Raw genomic sequence first — 17,330 nt, 5'->3', positions numbered from 1 at the left:
CTTGTACGGTTTGAATTTCAAAGCCACATTGTAAAGCTCTAAATCCCAGGGTGTTACAGTGTTTTAATCCAGAGATAGCTGGCGTGCTGCTGCAGTTTGTGGCTTCTAGCACTGAGTCAGAGGCATTCAGCCTAGCTTTAAAAGGGCAGACGGGGGAGCCCATCAGCTCACAGCAAGGGGCATTAGTTGCCAATCAGACTCCCAAGTGTGTTCATTACCTCCTGCTTTTAATTAAAGGGCCATTTTGGAGCCGACTGATAACGAGCTGACTGGCTCACTCCACTTCCCTCCCTCCTTCTTTTTAAACCGTGCCGTCCTTCCATCTCTTTCTCTACACTTGAGAGGTTTCTTCTCAAAATGATATATCCGACATTTAAAATAGAAGAACCTACTGTGATAAATCTATTTCTCACATGAAGGTAAATTTCACAATGGAACTATATTCGGGTTATGAGATTAATGATCTGAATACTCGCCGACTAACACTTGAGGAAGGTGCAGTGGGTTTTTTAATATGTGGAAGTTGAATTAAGTCTCTATTCAGCCCTGATAACATTGCTCAGTGTTTTTATGGCTTATCAAATCCTCCTTCTTTCCTTCCGTGTTTTTGCTGCCATTACTGTACCAGCCCCCATTTCCAGTCTGCTTTCCCTACGCTGTTGTTCATCCAGGGATCATATGATTCTAATGTAACTTTTAGCTAATACAAGATTGAAACATTAAAAAACAAACAATACGATGAAATTAATGTTAAAATCATTCAGCCTGAAATAACAGCAAATGAACGCTCCCCTGTGAGCGATGGACACCAGTTTATCTCTACATCAATCAGACTGGACAGGAAATGCTCCAACCCTGCTTTCATTCTGCGTCTACATAACTGTGCCCTAAAGTCCCACTTTAAAGAGAAATGTGACACTTTTTATTGTCTGACTCGCAGCCATCATCACAAACAGGAAGCAGTATTTCCTGGTCATTCTGATCACATGTTTTGCTTTATTGAGCTATAAAACAAAAATAGTGTGGAGAGACTCTGGACACTGAAACTGGAAATACAGCGTTGTAAGAGAAGTGTTCTCTAGCCGAATGCTGTGTCCTTCCTGCCGATTCATTTGAAGAGGTTAATGTGGGTTAGGCAAGTGATAGTCTCTGCGTAATATACAGCCTGTTGAAAGGCCCTCTCTCTGCCTGATCAGTATGCAAAGGTTCTCAGGTCGCACTCATCCCACAGGTGTACGCTGTGAGCCGGTGTGTGTGAAGCAGACTGAGTAATCACCCAGGCACAGACACACACACGCTCTCTCATCACTAAACAAAACTCTGGTACTTGGCTCGCTTCTTGAGTAGCTGCCGCATTTATTCACTGATGAACTGTAGCTTGCTGCTAACTGATCGCCAGCACACCTGCCTGCGTAGCAACAACGTCTTTCTCTGGCTCGCGCACTGAGCGATTTCTTAACACCTGATTACTAAAGCAAGTGTAGAAAACAGAAATTGTGAATAGAATTACAAAACCTCCCACACAACAGTTTCTCATGTGGTTTCCAGTCACAAACGCAGTAGCGCACACAGAAAAGGCCCCATTTACGCAGGATGTAGAGTTGTCTACACACTATTACACACACGTGTAATAGTGGTCGGAGTCAAAGCTGCGATTAAAGCCGGGATCATTTGTAGTGACATTAAATGGCTCACGGTAACCTCGCCTGACCTGAAGGAGGAGCAGGGCTGCGGACAGAGAGATCCTGGAGATTAAAGAACCAGGATGGCCAGCCATTATTTGGTTGTTGAAGAGGCAGCGTTGGTGATGGCGAGACCCGAAATAAAATGGCCAGACCACCTCTGAGGGAGCTCTGAGGGAGTCTCTATAGCAACCCAGTTGGAGGAGTCGAAAGGCAGAGCAAGGGAGCTGAGAGTGACTTGTCTTTTCTCTCTCTCAGTCTCTTTCCGTACATACACACACTATACAAACCAGCTATTGTTGCACGGTGTGCTCATGGCTGGTTGATGCTGCAGCACCATTTCAAGTCAAAGTATTAAACACTTGGGATATGTCTCTCACATAGGTCGGTGTATCTTAACCTACATCTCCTTTCTAACTGGTTTAGATTTAATAAAAGGAGACAATACATGGACTCACGTCATCACTGGACGACATCTACATTCAGTTGGTCAGTGTCCCCGTTTTTCAGCATTCAGTGTGAAAGAAAGTATTTGCTGAGGCAGAAGGGAACATGGAGAAAGGTGAGAGTGGGAAGGATGGACAGAGAGAGAAGGCTGCAGGCCCTTGGCAGCAGATCAGAGGACATGGTGAAGAAAGACAAATCACACTGAACTGACGGGGACACACGAACACATGCACACACATACACACACGCACACACACAGTGCTGGCATATGCAGAGCAGGAAGGGCAACCATCCCACACTCTGAACTCTTGCAGGCTCATAAACAGCCAACAATGTGTTTCATCCCGCTTTCATGATGGATAACCAAGTTGAGCTGAACATTCAACCTGCTTTACTTTCACTGTGCTTGTCTTATCTCATGAAGCAGTCCCTGGTGCCATTAAACTGGCGTGAGTGCCAGTGCAGAAACCTGAATTTGACGTTTGAGGGAAGAGCTGGGTTGGAGTGGGAAATGTTATTACGTTTATTAAATCGACTCCTTCTGTCACAGATGTTTTATTGAATTACAAGAATTAGAAGACATTTCCAGAAGGTGCTGTTTGTTGCAGCTTTACTTTGTAACTCAGATCTGTAGGGTTAAATTAGCTTCTATATACAAGCTGCAAAGCTTTTAATTGCACCCAATGAAGCATGTGACGTAACAGGTGTTTCCATTGCTGCAGGACAGGCAGGAATGTTATAGCTGCTGCATGTGTTTTTATTATGTTTTCAGTTTGTTCGTCCCATCCATTCTTGTGAAGGCGATATCTCAGGAACAGCTTGAGGGAATTTCTTCAAATTTGGCGCAAACATCCATTTGGACTCAAGGATGAACTGATTAGAATTTGGTGGTCAAAGCAATGAAATTCATATCAAAGAAAGAACATAAGGAGTGAACACAAGGAAGACGGTATTTGTATACAGTGTCTCATGTTGATTGTTTCAGTTGGAATGTGCTGGAAAGCAAGATGAATCTGCTCCTTTCTTAGCGTCTTGACACCACTAACTGTCAACATAAGGCGCTGAAACATCAAAATCTGCTCTCAGCCCTGCAGCTCTGGCCCTGTACGAACACATAGAGGGGATCCGTTTGATAAGGAAAGGGGAAACAGTGCTGCACACTCACACATCAAGCTTGTTGTTTTCTATCTAAACCATAGATCAGAGATACTCCTTGTCCTTATGTCTGTATGCCATTGTAAAACAGACCGTTGCTCCCGTAAAATTGAATATTATTTAACATATTAACAGGAAATAATGAGTGATGCCAGGATGTGTGTCATTTAGAAACCATGTTTAGTCTTTACCTTCTGTTAATAAACTATATTATGTGGCTAAAGTAACATTAGATTGCTTGTGATACTAATTTTTATTCTGTGAAATCAGCTGGATACAAATAGTAAACCTGACGTGTATCTGTCGCCACTCATTACTTTCCTCCTTTCTTACTTATAAACTGGTGAGTGCTGTAATGCCAGCAGTCATAGAGAGGGATGGGTGGCATCAATAGCAAGTTAGCTGTGTATCTTTACTTCCTCGCTGTGAGGCTCGGAGGTTGTGTCTCTCAGCCAGTAAGCTTTCCTCCCCGGACACGCATCCTTCAGCCCTCCCCTCTGCCGACAGAAAGCAGCCGCCGCCTCTCCTGTTTCCTCTCCGAGCCAGGGTTTACAAATTCCCTCTGATTTACAAGGTCATAAAACTCACCTCCTCCTCCTCCTTCTCTCCCGCTTCAATCAACCTCTCCAGCTAAAGCAGTTATTTTATAACTCCCCAAGTACACGCTCCTGTACAAGGCTGCTGCTATTGATCTGCTTCCTGGTTTCAGATTGCATATTGCATGTGCTCGGAGACGTATACATCCACATACTGCGCAGATGAATACACACGCTCTGCTCATTGAATACCACATGGGCTGTCCAAGGACACGGAGGGGAAAACTCTCTTGTAATGTTATCGGTCTGTCTTCACGCCTGTTAGTGTTACAAAGTCATAACTTCTTTCTACTTCACAGCGTGCTGACAGCTGAGACAGGATTACGAACTGCAGTTGACATAATATCATTACGTGAGGGAAAAGCAAAATAAATCCACAAGGGACCTAAAAATGGCGACGCACATGCAAAAATGCTCCGCTCGCATGTCCAACTTCTGTATTCCTGTCGCTCTTTGCCAGGGATGTGATTTTCTTTCAACCTGTTTCCAGGTTGTTCTTTCTAAACACACTCCCCCTTTTATTCCAATCCGAGTGTGTTTTTAAGTGCCATGCTCCAGAGAGCATCTGGCAAGTGATGTCCTCTGACCGTAAAGCTTTGTGGGGCGACTGCCTCCAAGGGTCATGGCAGCCTATGTTCCTCTTCCGCACACAGTCTCTCAAGCAATCACAATAGACACACATCCTGCTGCCTTAAGAGACTTAATGATGCCCCCCCACCCCCTTCCTCTCCAGGCAGTCACAGTCCTGTCACATGTACAGTAGCTCAACACATTTTCTTACAGATGATTCCACCACAATCTAATAACTTTCACCACAGTACTTCTGCTAAACTGCTGCTAAATCTCATTTATCATTACAGTATTTTATAATTGCCGTGGCTCTATTTTCACAGTTCTGAAAGCAATCATAAAATACCTTAATCATTCAAATTATTCAATAAATTATTTCTTTTTATTCTGTGTTGAATGCCAACAAACCATTCCCAATCTGAACATATATCTAAAATATACATAAGCCCTTAAGATACTGTCAGCTTTTGTATTTTAAGCCCCATCAAATATCTTTTTTTTACTAATCAAAATATTTATATGAATCACCAGACTGCATTGGAATTATTGTGTTTTTTAGTCTTTCTTCCAGACAGGTAAACAGGTACAATAATCAGTGTTAATAGTATTTCTTTCTGGTACAAAGTGTGAATGTCTCAGCTCTTTTCATTAGCTTTTTCTGATCTTGTGCACAACCTTCTATAGATATTTGAAAGTTTGTGTGTGTGTGTGCCTCCTCTTCAGATTCCCACCAGTAACCTTCATTTATAAATCCCTTCATACACACACGCACATAAATCCTAGCTCAGCTCTCCTGAGTGAAAAGATTACAGGATAGTGATTTCACCTTCTAATTAGGACTTCATCTCACACACACACACACACACACACACACGCACGCACGCACACGCACACGCACACGCACACACACACACACACTAGGCTGCTTTAGTTACAGCAGGCTTGCTGGAGGCATCTGATAACCAGGCCTCCAGGGACCCTGACGAGCGGCTACCTGAAAGTTAAGCCCAAAAAGGAAGCACTGAGGTAGACACATGCACACACGCACACACACATACACACACACACACACACACACACACACACACACACACAGCAGGGAAATGGCCTGGAGGCAGCACTGTTTCAAAGGCAGGTTCGTGTGTAGGAGGTGTGTACATTTGAAACAGTTAGCTTTCAACAATAAGACAATAATGAGGCCTCGCTGCCCCATCAGTGTTGAAACTATTTGTAATCAATAATATTCCTGTGTGCATGCGAGTGTGTGTGAACATACTGGTGAATGTGCCTTTGAGGCATCCTGTCATCATGGAGAAAATGGTCAGCTTTTATCTATACTGCCTCCCTGAAGGCCTCAGCTTTAAGAGCGCTCGACTGTACTGTACGGCGCTCCCATATGGCTCACATTCAGCAGGTACAGCACAAAGCGAAAAAGACACATTTCTGCAGCGCATTTCAGCACGAGACACAGGGGAATATTTTGGGTTACTCTGCAGTCATGTCCTGTTTTTGAAAATCAAAGACCTGCTGTGACAATCTCAGTGTGGGGACGATCAAAGGCCTTTTATTATGGAAGTAATGTTTCCATCCAAACTGATTAACGTGACTTATTTTTTAAAAAGACGCTCTCATGGGGCTTCTGTGACCGACTTGACAGCGATTGCCAAGAAGCTAAATAGATGTGCAAAGTAAATGCATTACAGGCCAGTCCAATAGACTGTTGACCTTTTAGGAGACTTCATTATTAAATTTTATGATATCACTGTAGTCTGTTTAACCCCAACTCACACATACCCTTGAGTCACTTTAAGTATTTTACAACATCTTTTATGACATTTGTAATCCTGCTTCAGTACACGCTGGACTCACAATCCTCCGAGTACATGAAAGAATCCAGAGGCAAAGTGCAATCACTGCTGTAAATTCAGGGAACCTTAAAGGTGCCCTTGAAGATGAAAGCGCGCTCTTAAGCAAGGAGAAAGGAATATTAAACATATCTATTTTTGGGGGGGGAATAAAGATGACCTGTTTCGACATCATTGACGTCTTTGCCAAGGTCGATAGTAATAAAAACAGATTGATTTCACCTGTGATGTCGTGCAGGCAAAATGCCGTAAGTGAACGTTATTCTATCACATAATGAAATGACTCAGATATGGTGTTTAAAACGACAGCAACTCACTTTCCACAAGAGATTTCCTGATTGTTTTCCTTGGGATTCCTTGTTTGGAGCTCAGTTGAAATAACGTAAACAACTTTAGCAACTAAACCACGAAATCCATTGTCAAGGGTTGATGGTTGCCAGCGATTTTAGTATTGAATTCACATAATTTGCGTTAAAAACGAATGGCTGGACTTTTGGTATAAAGGAAGCAGGCTTTTTTGGCCCGCTTTGAATGCTTTATTGTCTTTGTGATCAAGGACCTCACGGATCAGGTAGGCTTTAATAACAATAGCAGGGTATTGTGTGCACCGATGCTCCTCATACAGGGCTATTTTTAGCTCTGCCTGCCTCTGTGGCCAGATGGTCAGTCAGGTAGCTCGAACAAAAGTTCATTGGGCCACATAACAAAGTAATGATACTGATCCCCTCTCAAAAAAATGGTTTATTCCAGGGTGTTTTTTTCTGGATTGCACCAGCTTAACCTAAATAACTTAAATGTTGTTTTTTTTACTAAATTAATGTAAATGTGTGTCAGTATTTTGCAGTATTTTGTAGGAGGCGTATTGTTAATGGTGTGTCTCACTTTGGAAACCCTCCCAGAGTTGTTTCCTGGAGGATTTTGGATTGTGGACCTCTCTCCACTGAATGTATCTTCCTGTTTGTTCCAGGACAAAAAGAAATACTTGGACATCATCCACAGCTACATGGAGGTCCACGGCACCGTGCACGGCACCAGCACCGTGCACCTCCCGAGCTACGTCAAGAACCACGGCATCCTGAGCGGCCGGGACCTGCAGTTCCTCCTCCGAGAAACCAAGGTGAGTCTGCCCGGCTGTAAACTGTCTCGGATGAACAAACGACCCTGCAGGGAAATAAGAGTGTGAGGGTACGGTGCTCATTAGACGGCTACGAAAGCCCCAAACCAACTCCTACGCTTTTCCCTTTGACATTTTTAAATGACCAAGAAACTGTGGCCCAGCTAACCTGCAGAATATTGAGGACACGCTATCTTTTTCACACTTTTTTCATGTGCAGAGGCTGTGAAACCTGCTCTGAAAGTACCTGTAATAGTAGTCGCTGTGTGAGACACAGCTTTTTTTTTTGGAATGAAGTGAACAATTTCCTAAAAGAAATAAATGGGATTGCTCAGATATAACAGATTGTGTCATATAAATGTGCCAAGCCTGACCCTCTGTGTCTAAATACAGATCATTTTAAAGGACACTTCAGTGCTAAAAGATAATTCGAAAGACAGGTTAAAGAGCAAACATTAGATTCTTAAAGGAGATGTTGGATGTTGTTTGGGTGAAAGAGAGTGTCTTTATGTGAGCAGAGGCCCTCTTCTGAAAGAGCCTTGATCTGAGTGGCTGTAGTTCGCCCTCAGTCCAGCCGTCCACAGAAGCACTTCTCCATTCACGTCATGACTTGTCCCTTCCTCTCACTACTCAAACCACTCTCATTCACAAAGACAAGGACACAGCCACAGAGGCTGCAGCCAGACTGGATAGTACCGCGTGGAGCGATCTCTTCTCAACACACACTGAGCTGTTGAACATAAATAGCTTTGTTTTGTGGCAGTGCTGAAAGCCGTGAAGTGGAGAGCACGTTCCCTTGAACTCATTTAGTTATTAACGTTACTTTATCTCTGGACATACAACTGACAGTTTACAATGATAACATTCTTCTTCCGGCTGAAATAACAACTGACGCTTGACAGATTTTGTCAGCTGTAGCTAGCTAGCTAATTAAGCTAACATTAGCTCCCTAGGTTGGTTGAAAATGCTAACTCCTCACAGCTGACTTTTTGATGTCTCACGCTGTCTCATTTTAATACTAGGACCCTGTTAAAGGGGTCATGATGGCTACATGATATCATGCTGAAAGACTGAGGCTAAAGCTACATGTTCCCGGCAAGAGGTCAGTATTCTCGCTATTTCATGATCGATTTAGAAGACATGGCGATAAAGAAACAGCATTGTTCTTCTAGTTTCTAAAGGCTTTCATGATGAGGACGAACTGATGTGTTTGGCTAATGTAAGGCTTCCTTGGGTGCAGTTGCCTGGGGTTCCCCAAATCTAATTAACAGTTGCAAACTTTGCTAAAACTCTGATATCATCCAAGGCTTCCACACAGTAAGGAAATACTACACAGTGGAAGTCATCGACTGGGCTTTTTGTAGTTAGGTAATGATGTTCTCCGCTAACATTTGCGGCTTATGTTAGAGCACACAAACACTGTTTAATCCCTTCCTTAAACTTTTGCTCTTGTGTTTTTGCTTTTGTTAATGCTAAAAAAACCTCAAACTCTTTAAATCACTGTTATTAGAGCTTCACGCACACATACTGCTAAGCTATGATTGGATAGTCGCTGAATCAGGGAAGGTGTTTAGGGAACTCCTGCCGCAGCGGAATGGAATTAAAATGACATGGTGCTCAAAAACCCGACAACAGTGTCTGCTGAAGGTGAAAACCATCATTAGTGCCGGCAATGAAAGATGGAGTCTGTCTTTTGGCTCCAGTCGTCATCCTTTTCAGAAGAAAAAGGTAGAAGAGAGCTTCGATTTCTTTCGCCCCTGACACCAGATATGCTTTTCCATCAGACAGAGAGGAGAGAGACATCAGACAAGAGCTGGGGCAGGGATAAAAAGTGCAAGAGCGCCATAGATCATGATTCAGACAGTTATAGAAAAAAAGATGGATTGAGATTGAAACCCCCTTTGTACTGAAAAGGCTCTGAGCATTGCTTCAGCCAAAAAAAAAAAAAAAAAAGATTCTTGGCCAGAAAATCCAGCTCTTTACTGAGCACCTAAAACCAAGAACCCAGTCATGTTGGAGGCCCTGACAGAGGTGTATTCAGCAGGTCAATAAAGTGTTGAAAAGACTAAAGGGAAGCAACACTCAAACATTGGTGCCAGACAGTGCTGGAGTGGATCCTGATGTGCTGGGTTCATGTAGCCTGGCAGGTTAACACTCCCCAGAGATACAGTATAAACCTCCATATCCTCTCGTTACATGTGGCTCTGCATGGAAAACCCATCGGGGAATGGCCAATTAAATCCCACAAAACCCCAACATGTTAGCTGCATTGTTGTTTAAGCGCTTACAAGGGAAACAGGAGTGGTGCTGTGGGCACAGTTTTCCTGGTGCTGCCTAAACAACACATTTACCGTTACCTGCAATCAGACCGCCTGAGCTAATTGGCCTCGTGGGGATTTAACAATCGACAGAGTGTACTGTAAAAATACAGAGTCTGGAGGTGCTGCCGTGTAGAAGAGCGTGTTGACATCTGACATTTGATTTCTTCTCTCAAACTAAATTTCCTGAAATAAACTCTTGACGTGCTGTGCTGTATCAGGGGAGCGGTGTGAATGATCAAACCGCTGAAGTGTGGCAAAGCTTTACTCCGTCATGTTGCAGGCTGACAGAGTCAAAAGGTTTTTGATTCTTCTCACTTTGCTTCTCTTCTAACTGTATGTCTAACACCATCTGTGTAATTGCCTCCTGCTGTCTTCCTCTGGTTCGGCTTTCATATTTTCTGTCTCTTTCCCGCTCCTGCACATTATATATTAACCACAGATTTGTATGTAAGACGAGGGAGAAGTCCTGTTTTCAAGTTATGATACTAATTCCAGCTCTTCGTTACTGTTATCATATCCTGCATAGTAGAACACATCCCGTGGCCGGTGAGCAAACCTAATTGACTCGCCGGCTCATTAAACTCGGTGTCCGCCATGTTTTGGGTGGCGTGGGCTGAGGCAGAGCCATGAGACTCAGTGACTTGCATGACGTCTTGCGTGTCTAATCATAAGTACATATTTGTGACATGTGTGTGTTGTGGCCTACAACATATATTGTAGTATGTTGCATGTTGCATGTGGCAGCGGCTCAGGGTCAGGATGTAAACTCACACTGAGGCAGGACGACAGATCAATAGACCAGCAGCTCTGATGTGTAGCATCGCGTCACATGAGCAGGGTGCCCTTGATGTGCAGCTCCAAGCCTTGCAATGCACACGAACACGAGTACACGCAACTGCTTCAATGCACTCTAATGAGGAGCTTTCAGGTAGAAGCCAGGATTCTTATTGATTCCCCTTTTTGAATCTGGAACAGTCACAAAGGAGACGCAGGCATCATTTATGCATTTCTACCTTTGAGTCCTTTTCTTGATCCACTGCTCTGAGAGCTCTCTCTCTGTCTGTGTCTCCTCCTCACCCCCTCCCCTCCGCGCTCCCTATAAATAGTGGGCGACTGTTTCTCAGCATTGAGGGGCTTTCGCATGCACACACAATATATACACACACACACACACACACACACACACACACAGAAGAAGAAGAAGTGTGCTTTGCTGCCACCTGTTGGCTGCCAAGTCTGTTGCTGACAAGACTGTAGGTTTTAGTTAAGTTCACAGAGGAGCATAACTCACAACCAGGGTCAGATTAGTGTGTGTGTGTGTGTGTGTGTGTGTGTGTGTGTGTGTGTGTGTGTGTGTGTGTGTGTGTGTGTGTGTGTGTGTGTGTGTGTGTGTGTGTGTGTGTGTGTGTGTGTGTGTGTGTGTGTGTGCAGACTTACTTCATGCTACAGCACAGCACTGTGTGCCGTCTATCAGACGTTCTGCTCTCTTCCTATGGGCAGACACACACTGGCCAATAGAAACACACACAGACTAGCCATTGTAGCCAGCCAGCTCTGGACCTCCAGTAACAGAGCCACTAGCCCATTCTCCCCCCCTCGCCCCACCTCCACCCCTCCCTCCTATCTCTGTCTCACACTGCTACTGCCTCGCAAATATTTGCTCTTCCCATCCTGGAGGAGTCAACTTGTTATTAGAGCCCCTATAGTTCTCTATAGGGACAGTATTTACTTTAAAAGATGTTTCTGAACACCCACAGAACGTATAAACATGGAGAAGAACCATTTGGTTGCCGTGCACCACAGCTTGACTTTGACTACCTGTACATTCAGGTCAAACACTTTGACTTTGACTGAACTCATAATTTCATCTCGCATTTACATCTTTAATTATCTTCTATTTATTTCTCTGTTTTTGTCTTGTCACTTTCTTTTGAAACAGTTTGTATTGTTTAAAGGACAAGTTCACATTTTGCATGCATGACCTCATGTACATTTTACAGGAAATTACACCCATTTAAGAACATCTTAAGTCAGTGGTTCCCTACCTGGGGGTCGGGACCCCTGCAAGGAGAGAAAAGCAGAAAAAACATATTTCTTCTCTCCCTTTTTTTCCAGTTTGTCCTGACTGGATAGTTTCACCTTTTACGTATTTTAAAAATGAGTCAGGTTAGAGTGTGGTGTGGGAGTCAGGTCTTATTGTAAGCATCTTTAGTTTAAGTTCCTGTCAGATTCTCACCAGGCTCCATCTGTAAAATATCCACAGCTCTTACCAAACTCCTAGCGGCCTTTGGGAGGAATAAACATCAGAGCGGTGTCTTCATATTATTCTGCCCCCTGTTCTTCCTTGTTTTATAGAGAAAAAAGTGCTGCCTCAACTGAATTTTGTTCTGATAACATGGGAGGTTTGTTTCAACAAGGGCCCACTGCTGCTGTCAGCTGACAGCAGGAACTCCTCAATGCAGTCTTCCCCTCTGCACCGACCTGCCCCCTCGTTATTCTGCTTATTTCAGTTATTGCAAACTGTCAGCTCCCACATGCCACCTCCTCCCTGCCTTCAGTGTGAACACAAACTGAGCTGGTGTCGACTCGTCTCTTGATTGGGCTAACGTTAGCAGCAGAGTTAGCAACAAATGTCCTCATGTCGAGGTTCATGTAGAGTTTAAGCTCCGTCTTCGTGTTGATTTAAAAAAACATGCATGTGGAGGCTAATCAACTTGGTTTTTTTTCTCTCCACTGCAGCTGTTTGTGGGTCTCTCCTTCCCCTACGAGGGACCCGCCCCCCTGGAGGCCATCGCCAACGGCTGCGCTTTCCTCAACCCCAAATTCAACCCGCCAAAGAGCAGCAAGAACACCGACTTCTTCAAGGGCAAACCCACGCTGAGAGAGGTGAGAGGAGGGCGGACCCGTGGAGACTCACTGCAGACTCTTTAGCTCAAGGTGTGACTTTTAAAAAGGGTGATTCTCCTAACCTCTCCTCTGTCGCGGTTTGTCTTCAGCTGACCTCCCAACACCCGTATGCTGAGGTGTACATCGGTCAGCCCCACGTGTGGACGGTGGATATCGAGAACTCTGCCGAGGTGGAGAGGGCCATCCGCTCCATCCTCAGCCAGAAGGTAAACACGTTTCACTATCCATGAATCCACCGCTTATTCTCTCACTCTGGAAAGTATCAGAAACAAAGCTGACATATTCAAAGTGTGTTGTTTGGTCCGACCAGCAATCGAAAAACCCAAAGATGTTTCATCTTCACATTTTTAGACCATTTGGTGAAGGAGAGGAAGAATATTAGATAAATAAAGCTCATGTGAAATAAAAAAGGGATATAAACGATGAAAGCTGTAGTCGACTCGGCACACAAATAATTCATGTCAGAGGTGTTGGTGTGGAGATGTAGTGAAAAATGCTCGTCAGATATTCAGTGTACTGACACATGAGACAAAGATCCTCACAGCTGAGAAGCAGGAACCTGACCTGTCCAGAGACGGGGGGTGAGTGAAAGCACTGGGGGGGGGGGGGGGGGGGCAGAAAGAGAGGTCCTGCTCCGTCTTCCCGTCCAGGCCCATGCATATTTAAAGGGCCGGGTCTCGGGACCTCGTGCTGTGTTGTGCTCCGCCGGGCGAGTCTGGGACAATGGCTTTGTTCACTGCACAAGCCTGCGGACCCCTCGCATGCTTTGTGATCCGTGGCGAGCCGCGGGCCTACCGGAGCCTCCTCGTCTTCCTCCCCACACACACACACACACACACACACACACACACAAAGACACGGAGAAAGCAGCGAGCGACTTCGTGCAACAAACAAAGGCTTCGCTTGTTGGTCCTCCCTGTTTGAAGTTTTCGAGTCTGTGCAGGACTCAAAAGACAGTGGGACAAAGAGCAGACAGCGGGCTAATGTTTCACCAGGCTGAGCTCTCTCTCTCTCTCTCTCTCTCTCACACACACACACACACACACACACACACACACACACAGTATCCTCTCCTGACACTTCTGTCTGTGTGTGATCAGATTGAGCCCTACCTGCCCTACGAGTTCACCTGTGAGGGGATGCTGCAGAGAGTCAACGCCTTCATTGAGAACCAGGTACTGCCTGTACATGTATTAGCTCCTCATGAACCTGGTGAGGGTTTGTTTGTTTTCACGTGTGTGTGTTCACGCAGACGAGCATATCGCAATCTGAGAGTTGATGATAGCTGAATGACGATGTTCTGCTGTCTGTGTCCTGTTTTTAACAAAACAACAATCGGACGTTTACATTTACGTATCAGAAAGAAAAACCCGGAGCTGTAGTGCTTCTGTTCTTCAGTCTTCTGTTCTATATGCCAGTTGTTGCCGTGGTGTGTGTGTGTGTGTGTGTGTGTGTGTTTCCGTGTGTGTGACCTCTCGCTGTGTTGTCAGGACTTCTGCCACGGTCAGGTGATGTGGCCCCCTCTCAGCGCCCTGCAGGTGAAGCTGGCCGAGCCGGGCCGCACCTGCAAGCAGGTGTGTCAGGAGGAGCAGCTCATCTGTGAGCCCTCCTTCTTCCAGCACCTCAACAAGGACAAGGACCTGGCCAGGTGGGACACACACACACACACACACACACACACACACACACACACACACACACACACACACATTACATGTTTACACACTGTGACATGAGCAGTTCTAGCTGTTATTTTAAAAGTGACCATGAGGTGGCAGCACACCCACACCACAGGTTTGAATTCATAAGTACAGTCAGTGAATTGAGATGAAGTGCTTTAAACTGCAGTTTCCAGTTAGTACCACTAGAGGGCCCAGTTTGTTCACTGCTAGAACTTGGTCACAGCATCCATAAATATATTGTCATGAAGCATGAAAAGTGAGGAGGACCCCTCTGGCTTTGTCTCAGGTTTGGTGTGGACTGTCAGACGGTGGAGTCCAGCGCCGACACGGTGGTCCCGGCCTACAGCGAGACTCGCCGCCACTGCATCTTCCAGTCGGACCTGCTGCTGTTCAGCTGCGCGGGCGCCCACCAGTCGCTGCAGCGCATCTGCCCCTGCCGCGACTACATGAAGGGCCAGGTGGCGCTGTGCAAAGACTGCCTATAGCACCGACACACAGGCTGATGGGAAGGAGGGAGGGGGGAGGGGGGGGGGTTCTGGGGCGTGGCTGGTGGGGCTAAACGAAGTTGGAGCAGCTTAACGAGTGTGTGAGTGTTTGAGAGACACGCCTGACTTTTTTCGTGGGAAGCTGTCTGGACAGGAAAACCGTCATGGGTCTGCGTACATTCATCATATTTATTGTCCCCCCCCCCCCCCCACACCCCCCCCCAGCTGCTGGAGGTGAAGCACTCCTGCAGCCAACCCGAGCACCCATCAACCCTTCTGGTTCACCAGCGGAGGCGCTGCGAGTCCTGGAAGCGGCGTGGAATTACTTGAAATCAACAAAAAGGGACACGTCCTAAACTTTGAAACTGCAGCAAAGGAGCTGCCACCTTGGTAGCCTTCACATATCAGAGACTGCCTGCCTGTTGTGTGTTCAGGCTCACCAGGGCAGCCAGGGACCAAGGAGACTCCAACACCCCTTCTTGACAGCCGTCCTGCCCCTGCCCCCTCCATCCACCCCCCACCCCCCCGTCAAATCTGAAACTGTTTATTCTTTAGGTAGGTTTGCACTGGACTGGCACGCCTGGAGGCCCACACCCCCTCACACACACACACACACACACACACACAGGGGGGCTGTCCCGGGCCGAACAGGCGGCGGCTTAAGAAGAACCCAGTTTTACACTGTAACCAACTCGTTCCTCTCCTCTGGACACACGAGACGAGAGCGGACACGTAACGTAGATATCTAGATTTTTATTCTGGACGGTTTATCATTTCCTGACACGTACTCCAGACTCACAAGCGGTCTTCATTCCCCCTTAAAAGACGGGAAAGTCCAGCTGTGGGTCAGTCACCGGTCGGCCCCTCGATTTTCATACGTTTGAGTTGCACACGATCTATTTCGACGATCGAGCGTGTGTGTTTCTACAAAAGGCCAGTAGAGGATCGTAACAAGTGATTTTTTTTGGACTGCACCATGCGGTACTGCGCACACATGGTGCGCTGAGGATTGGGGTTGGGGGGGGCGGGTATTAGGGTAATTCTCTGTAGCTAAAGCTGTTGCGTGCGGAGTCGCCGTGTCGTAGGGTGTCGTGACGTTGCGTCGTAGATGATAGGCCGTCGTCGGTAGCAGCGGTAACACCTAGAAGCATCGCAGCCTCAACAGCCTGCAGAGGAACACGGAGACCTTACCGAGATGTTTCGTCCGTCTTTATGTCCACAAAGTGAACAGTTTCAAAAAAAAAAACCACACAGATCTCATCTCCCATCGAACCAGACGACTGCTGTAAATCCTTTCAAGCAAACCTGTAAGCAACGAAAACATGCCAACGAAAGCGTTCCTGAACGCACCACCTCGCATCTCCTGGTTTCCTTTGGATAATCGTTAGGATCTTAATTTGCCTGCAGATTTGCGAAGAAAAAAAAAGATGAAAATAAAATTCGTAGTTCTTGTGGAAAAAAATGCACTACGTTAATCTGTTCACAGAGGTTTAACAAGATATTAGTGACACTGTATATTGTTCATATGGGTTTGAAAGTTTTTCTTTTGTATTTATTTTGTATACAGATCTTTATCTCTGTGTTTTGCTGGAAATCTTTGGGGTTTTTTATTTATAGGAGGGGAGTCTTTCTTTTTTTTTTTTTTTTTTTTTTGCTTTTATAGATTTTTATTTATGGAGAGTAATTAAAAAACAAACAAACAAACAAACAATAAGCGTGCTTATCTTCAAGTGTATGACCGAGAGGGGGTGGGTGGGGGGGCTGTGTCTGCTTCTGTTCAGCCGTCAGCAGGGATGTGAAGAGGAGGCGTTACGTTTGTCCCACAATTCTAAGCACGAATTTGACATCTTTTTTTTTTTTTTTCTGTGCCCAAAATGTTCAGAATTTAGTCCCAAATATAACTCCTTACCCGAGCGGATGGCCCTCTCCACCCCCCCCCCCCCCCCCCCCCCCCCCGTTCTTCCTCCCATCACTGTCTCCTGAAGCTGGACAGAAGCGGACAGACGCGTCTCGTTTCATCTGTGAAAGCCAGCAGGAGCCTCATACACTTTGTGCTTTTATTTCCAATCTCACTTTTTCTCTGTTTGCACGAGTAAATCCAGACTGAATGGCACCGCTCAGCTGCAGAACACCACCTGTGCTCCGTCACTGTGTCACCTCAGACTGTTTTTATCTTTTCTTCTTTCTTTTTTTTAACTTTTTTAAACAGGTCAGTGATCTGCCGCCAAGTTAGTTTCTAAGAACATGATGTGCCTTTTCACGGTTATGTTTGGATTATCAGCGAGCTGTTTGGGCCTGACAGTCTGCTGTGGTGTGTCACAGGTCAGAGGTCAGGGTTCAGGTCTGGGGCAAACCATTCAACACGTGAACCTGAAAGACCAAACTGCTCACACACTCATGATACAGCCTTCAGTCCCAAACTGAACTCAGATCAGTCAAAGGAATCAGTTTTTTTTCTTTCCTAAATCAGTTAAATTAGTTTAATTAATTTTGATCTCATTTTAAT

General features: G+C 45.5%; 1 protein-coding gene across 1 annotated transcript in view; it reads left to right on the top strand.

Moving 5' to 3' along the window:
• mgat5 (alpha-1,6-mannosylglycoprotein 6-beta-N-acetylglucosaminyltransferase) overlaps positions 1–14,824 on the top strand; it is a 57,971-nt gene extending 43,147 nt beyond the window's left edge. The window contains exons 12-17 of the mRNA XM_070930678.1: positions 7,283–7,432; positions 12,490–12,636; positions 12,747–12,863; positions 13,758–13,832; positions 14,148–14,305; positions 14,626–14,824. Of these exons, the coding sequence (XP_070786779.1) occupies positions 7,283–7,432; positions 12,490–12,636; positions 12,747–12,863; positions 13,758–13,832; positions 14,148–14,305; positions 14,626–14,824 (846 nt within the window). The remainder of the gene's footprint in view (positions 1–7,282; positions 7,433–12,489; positions 12,637–12,746; positions 12,864–13,757; positions 13,833–14,147; positions 14,306–14,625) is intronic.
• Positions 14,825–17,330: the final 2,506 nt, after the last annotated feature.

The sequence above is a fragment of the Enoplosus armatus genome, chromosome 24, assembly GCF_043641665.1.
Source record: "Enoplosus armatus isolate fEnoArm2 chromosome 24, fEnoArm2.hap1, whole genome shotgun sequence".
Lineage (NCBI taxonomy): Eukaryota > Metazoa > Chordata > Actinopteri > Centrarchiformes > Enoplosidae > Enoplosus > Enoplosus armatus.
The sequence above is the reverse complement of the archived record's forward strand: the minus strand, read 5'-3'. Positions and strand labels throughout refer to the sequence as shown.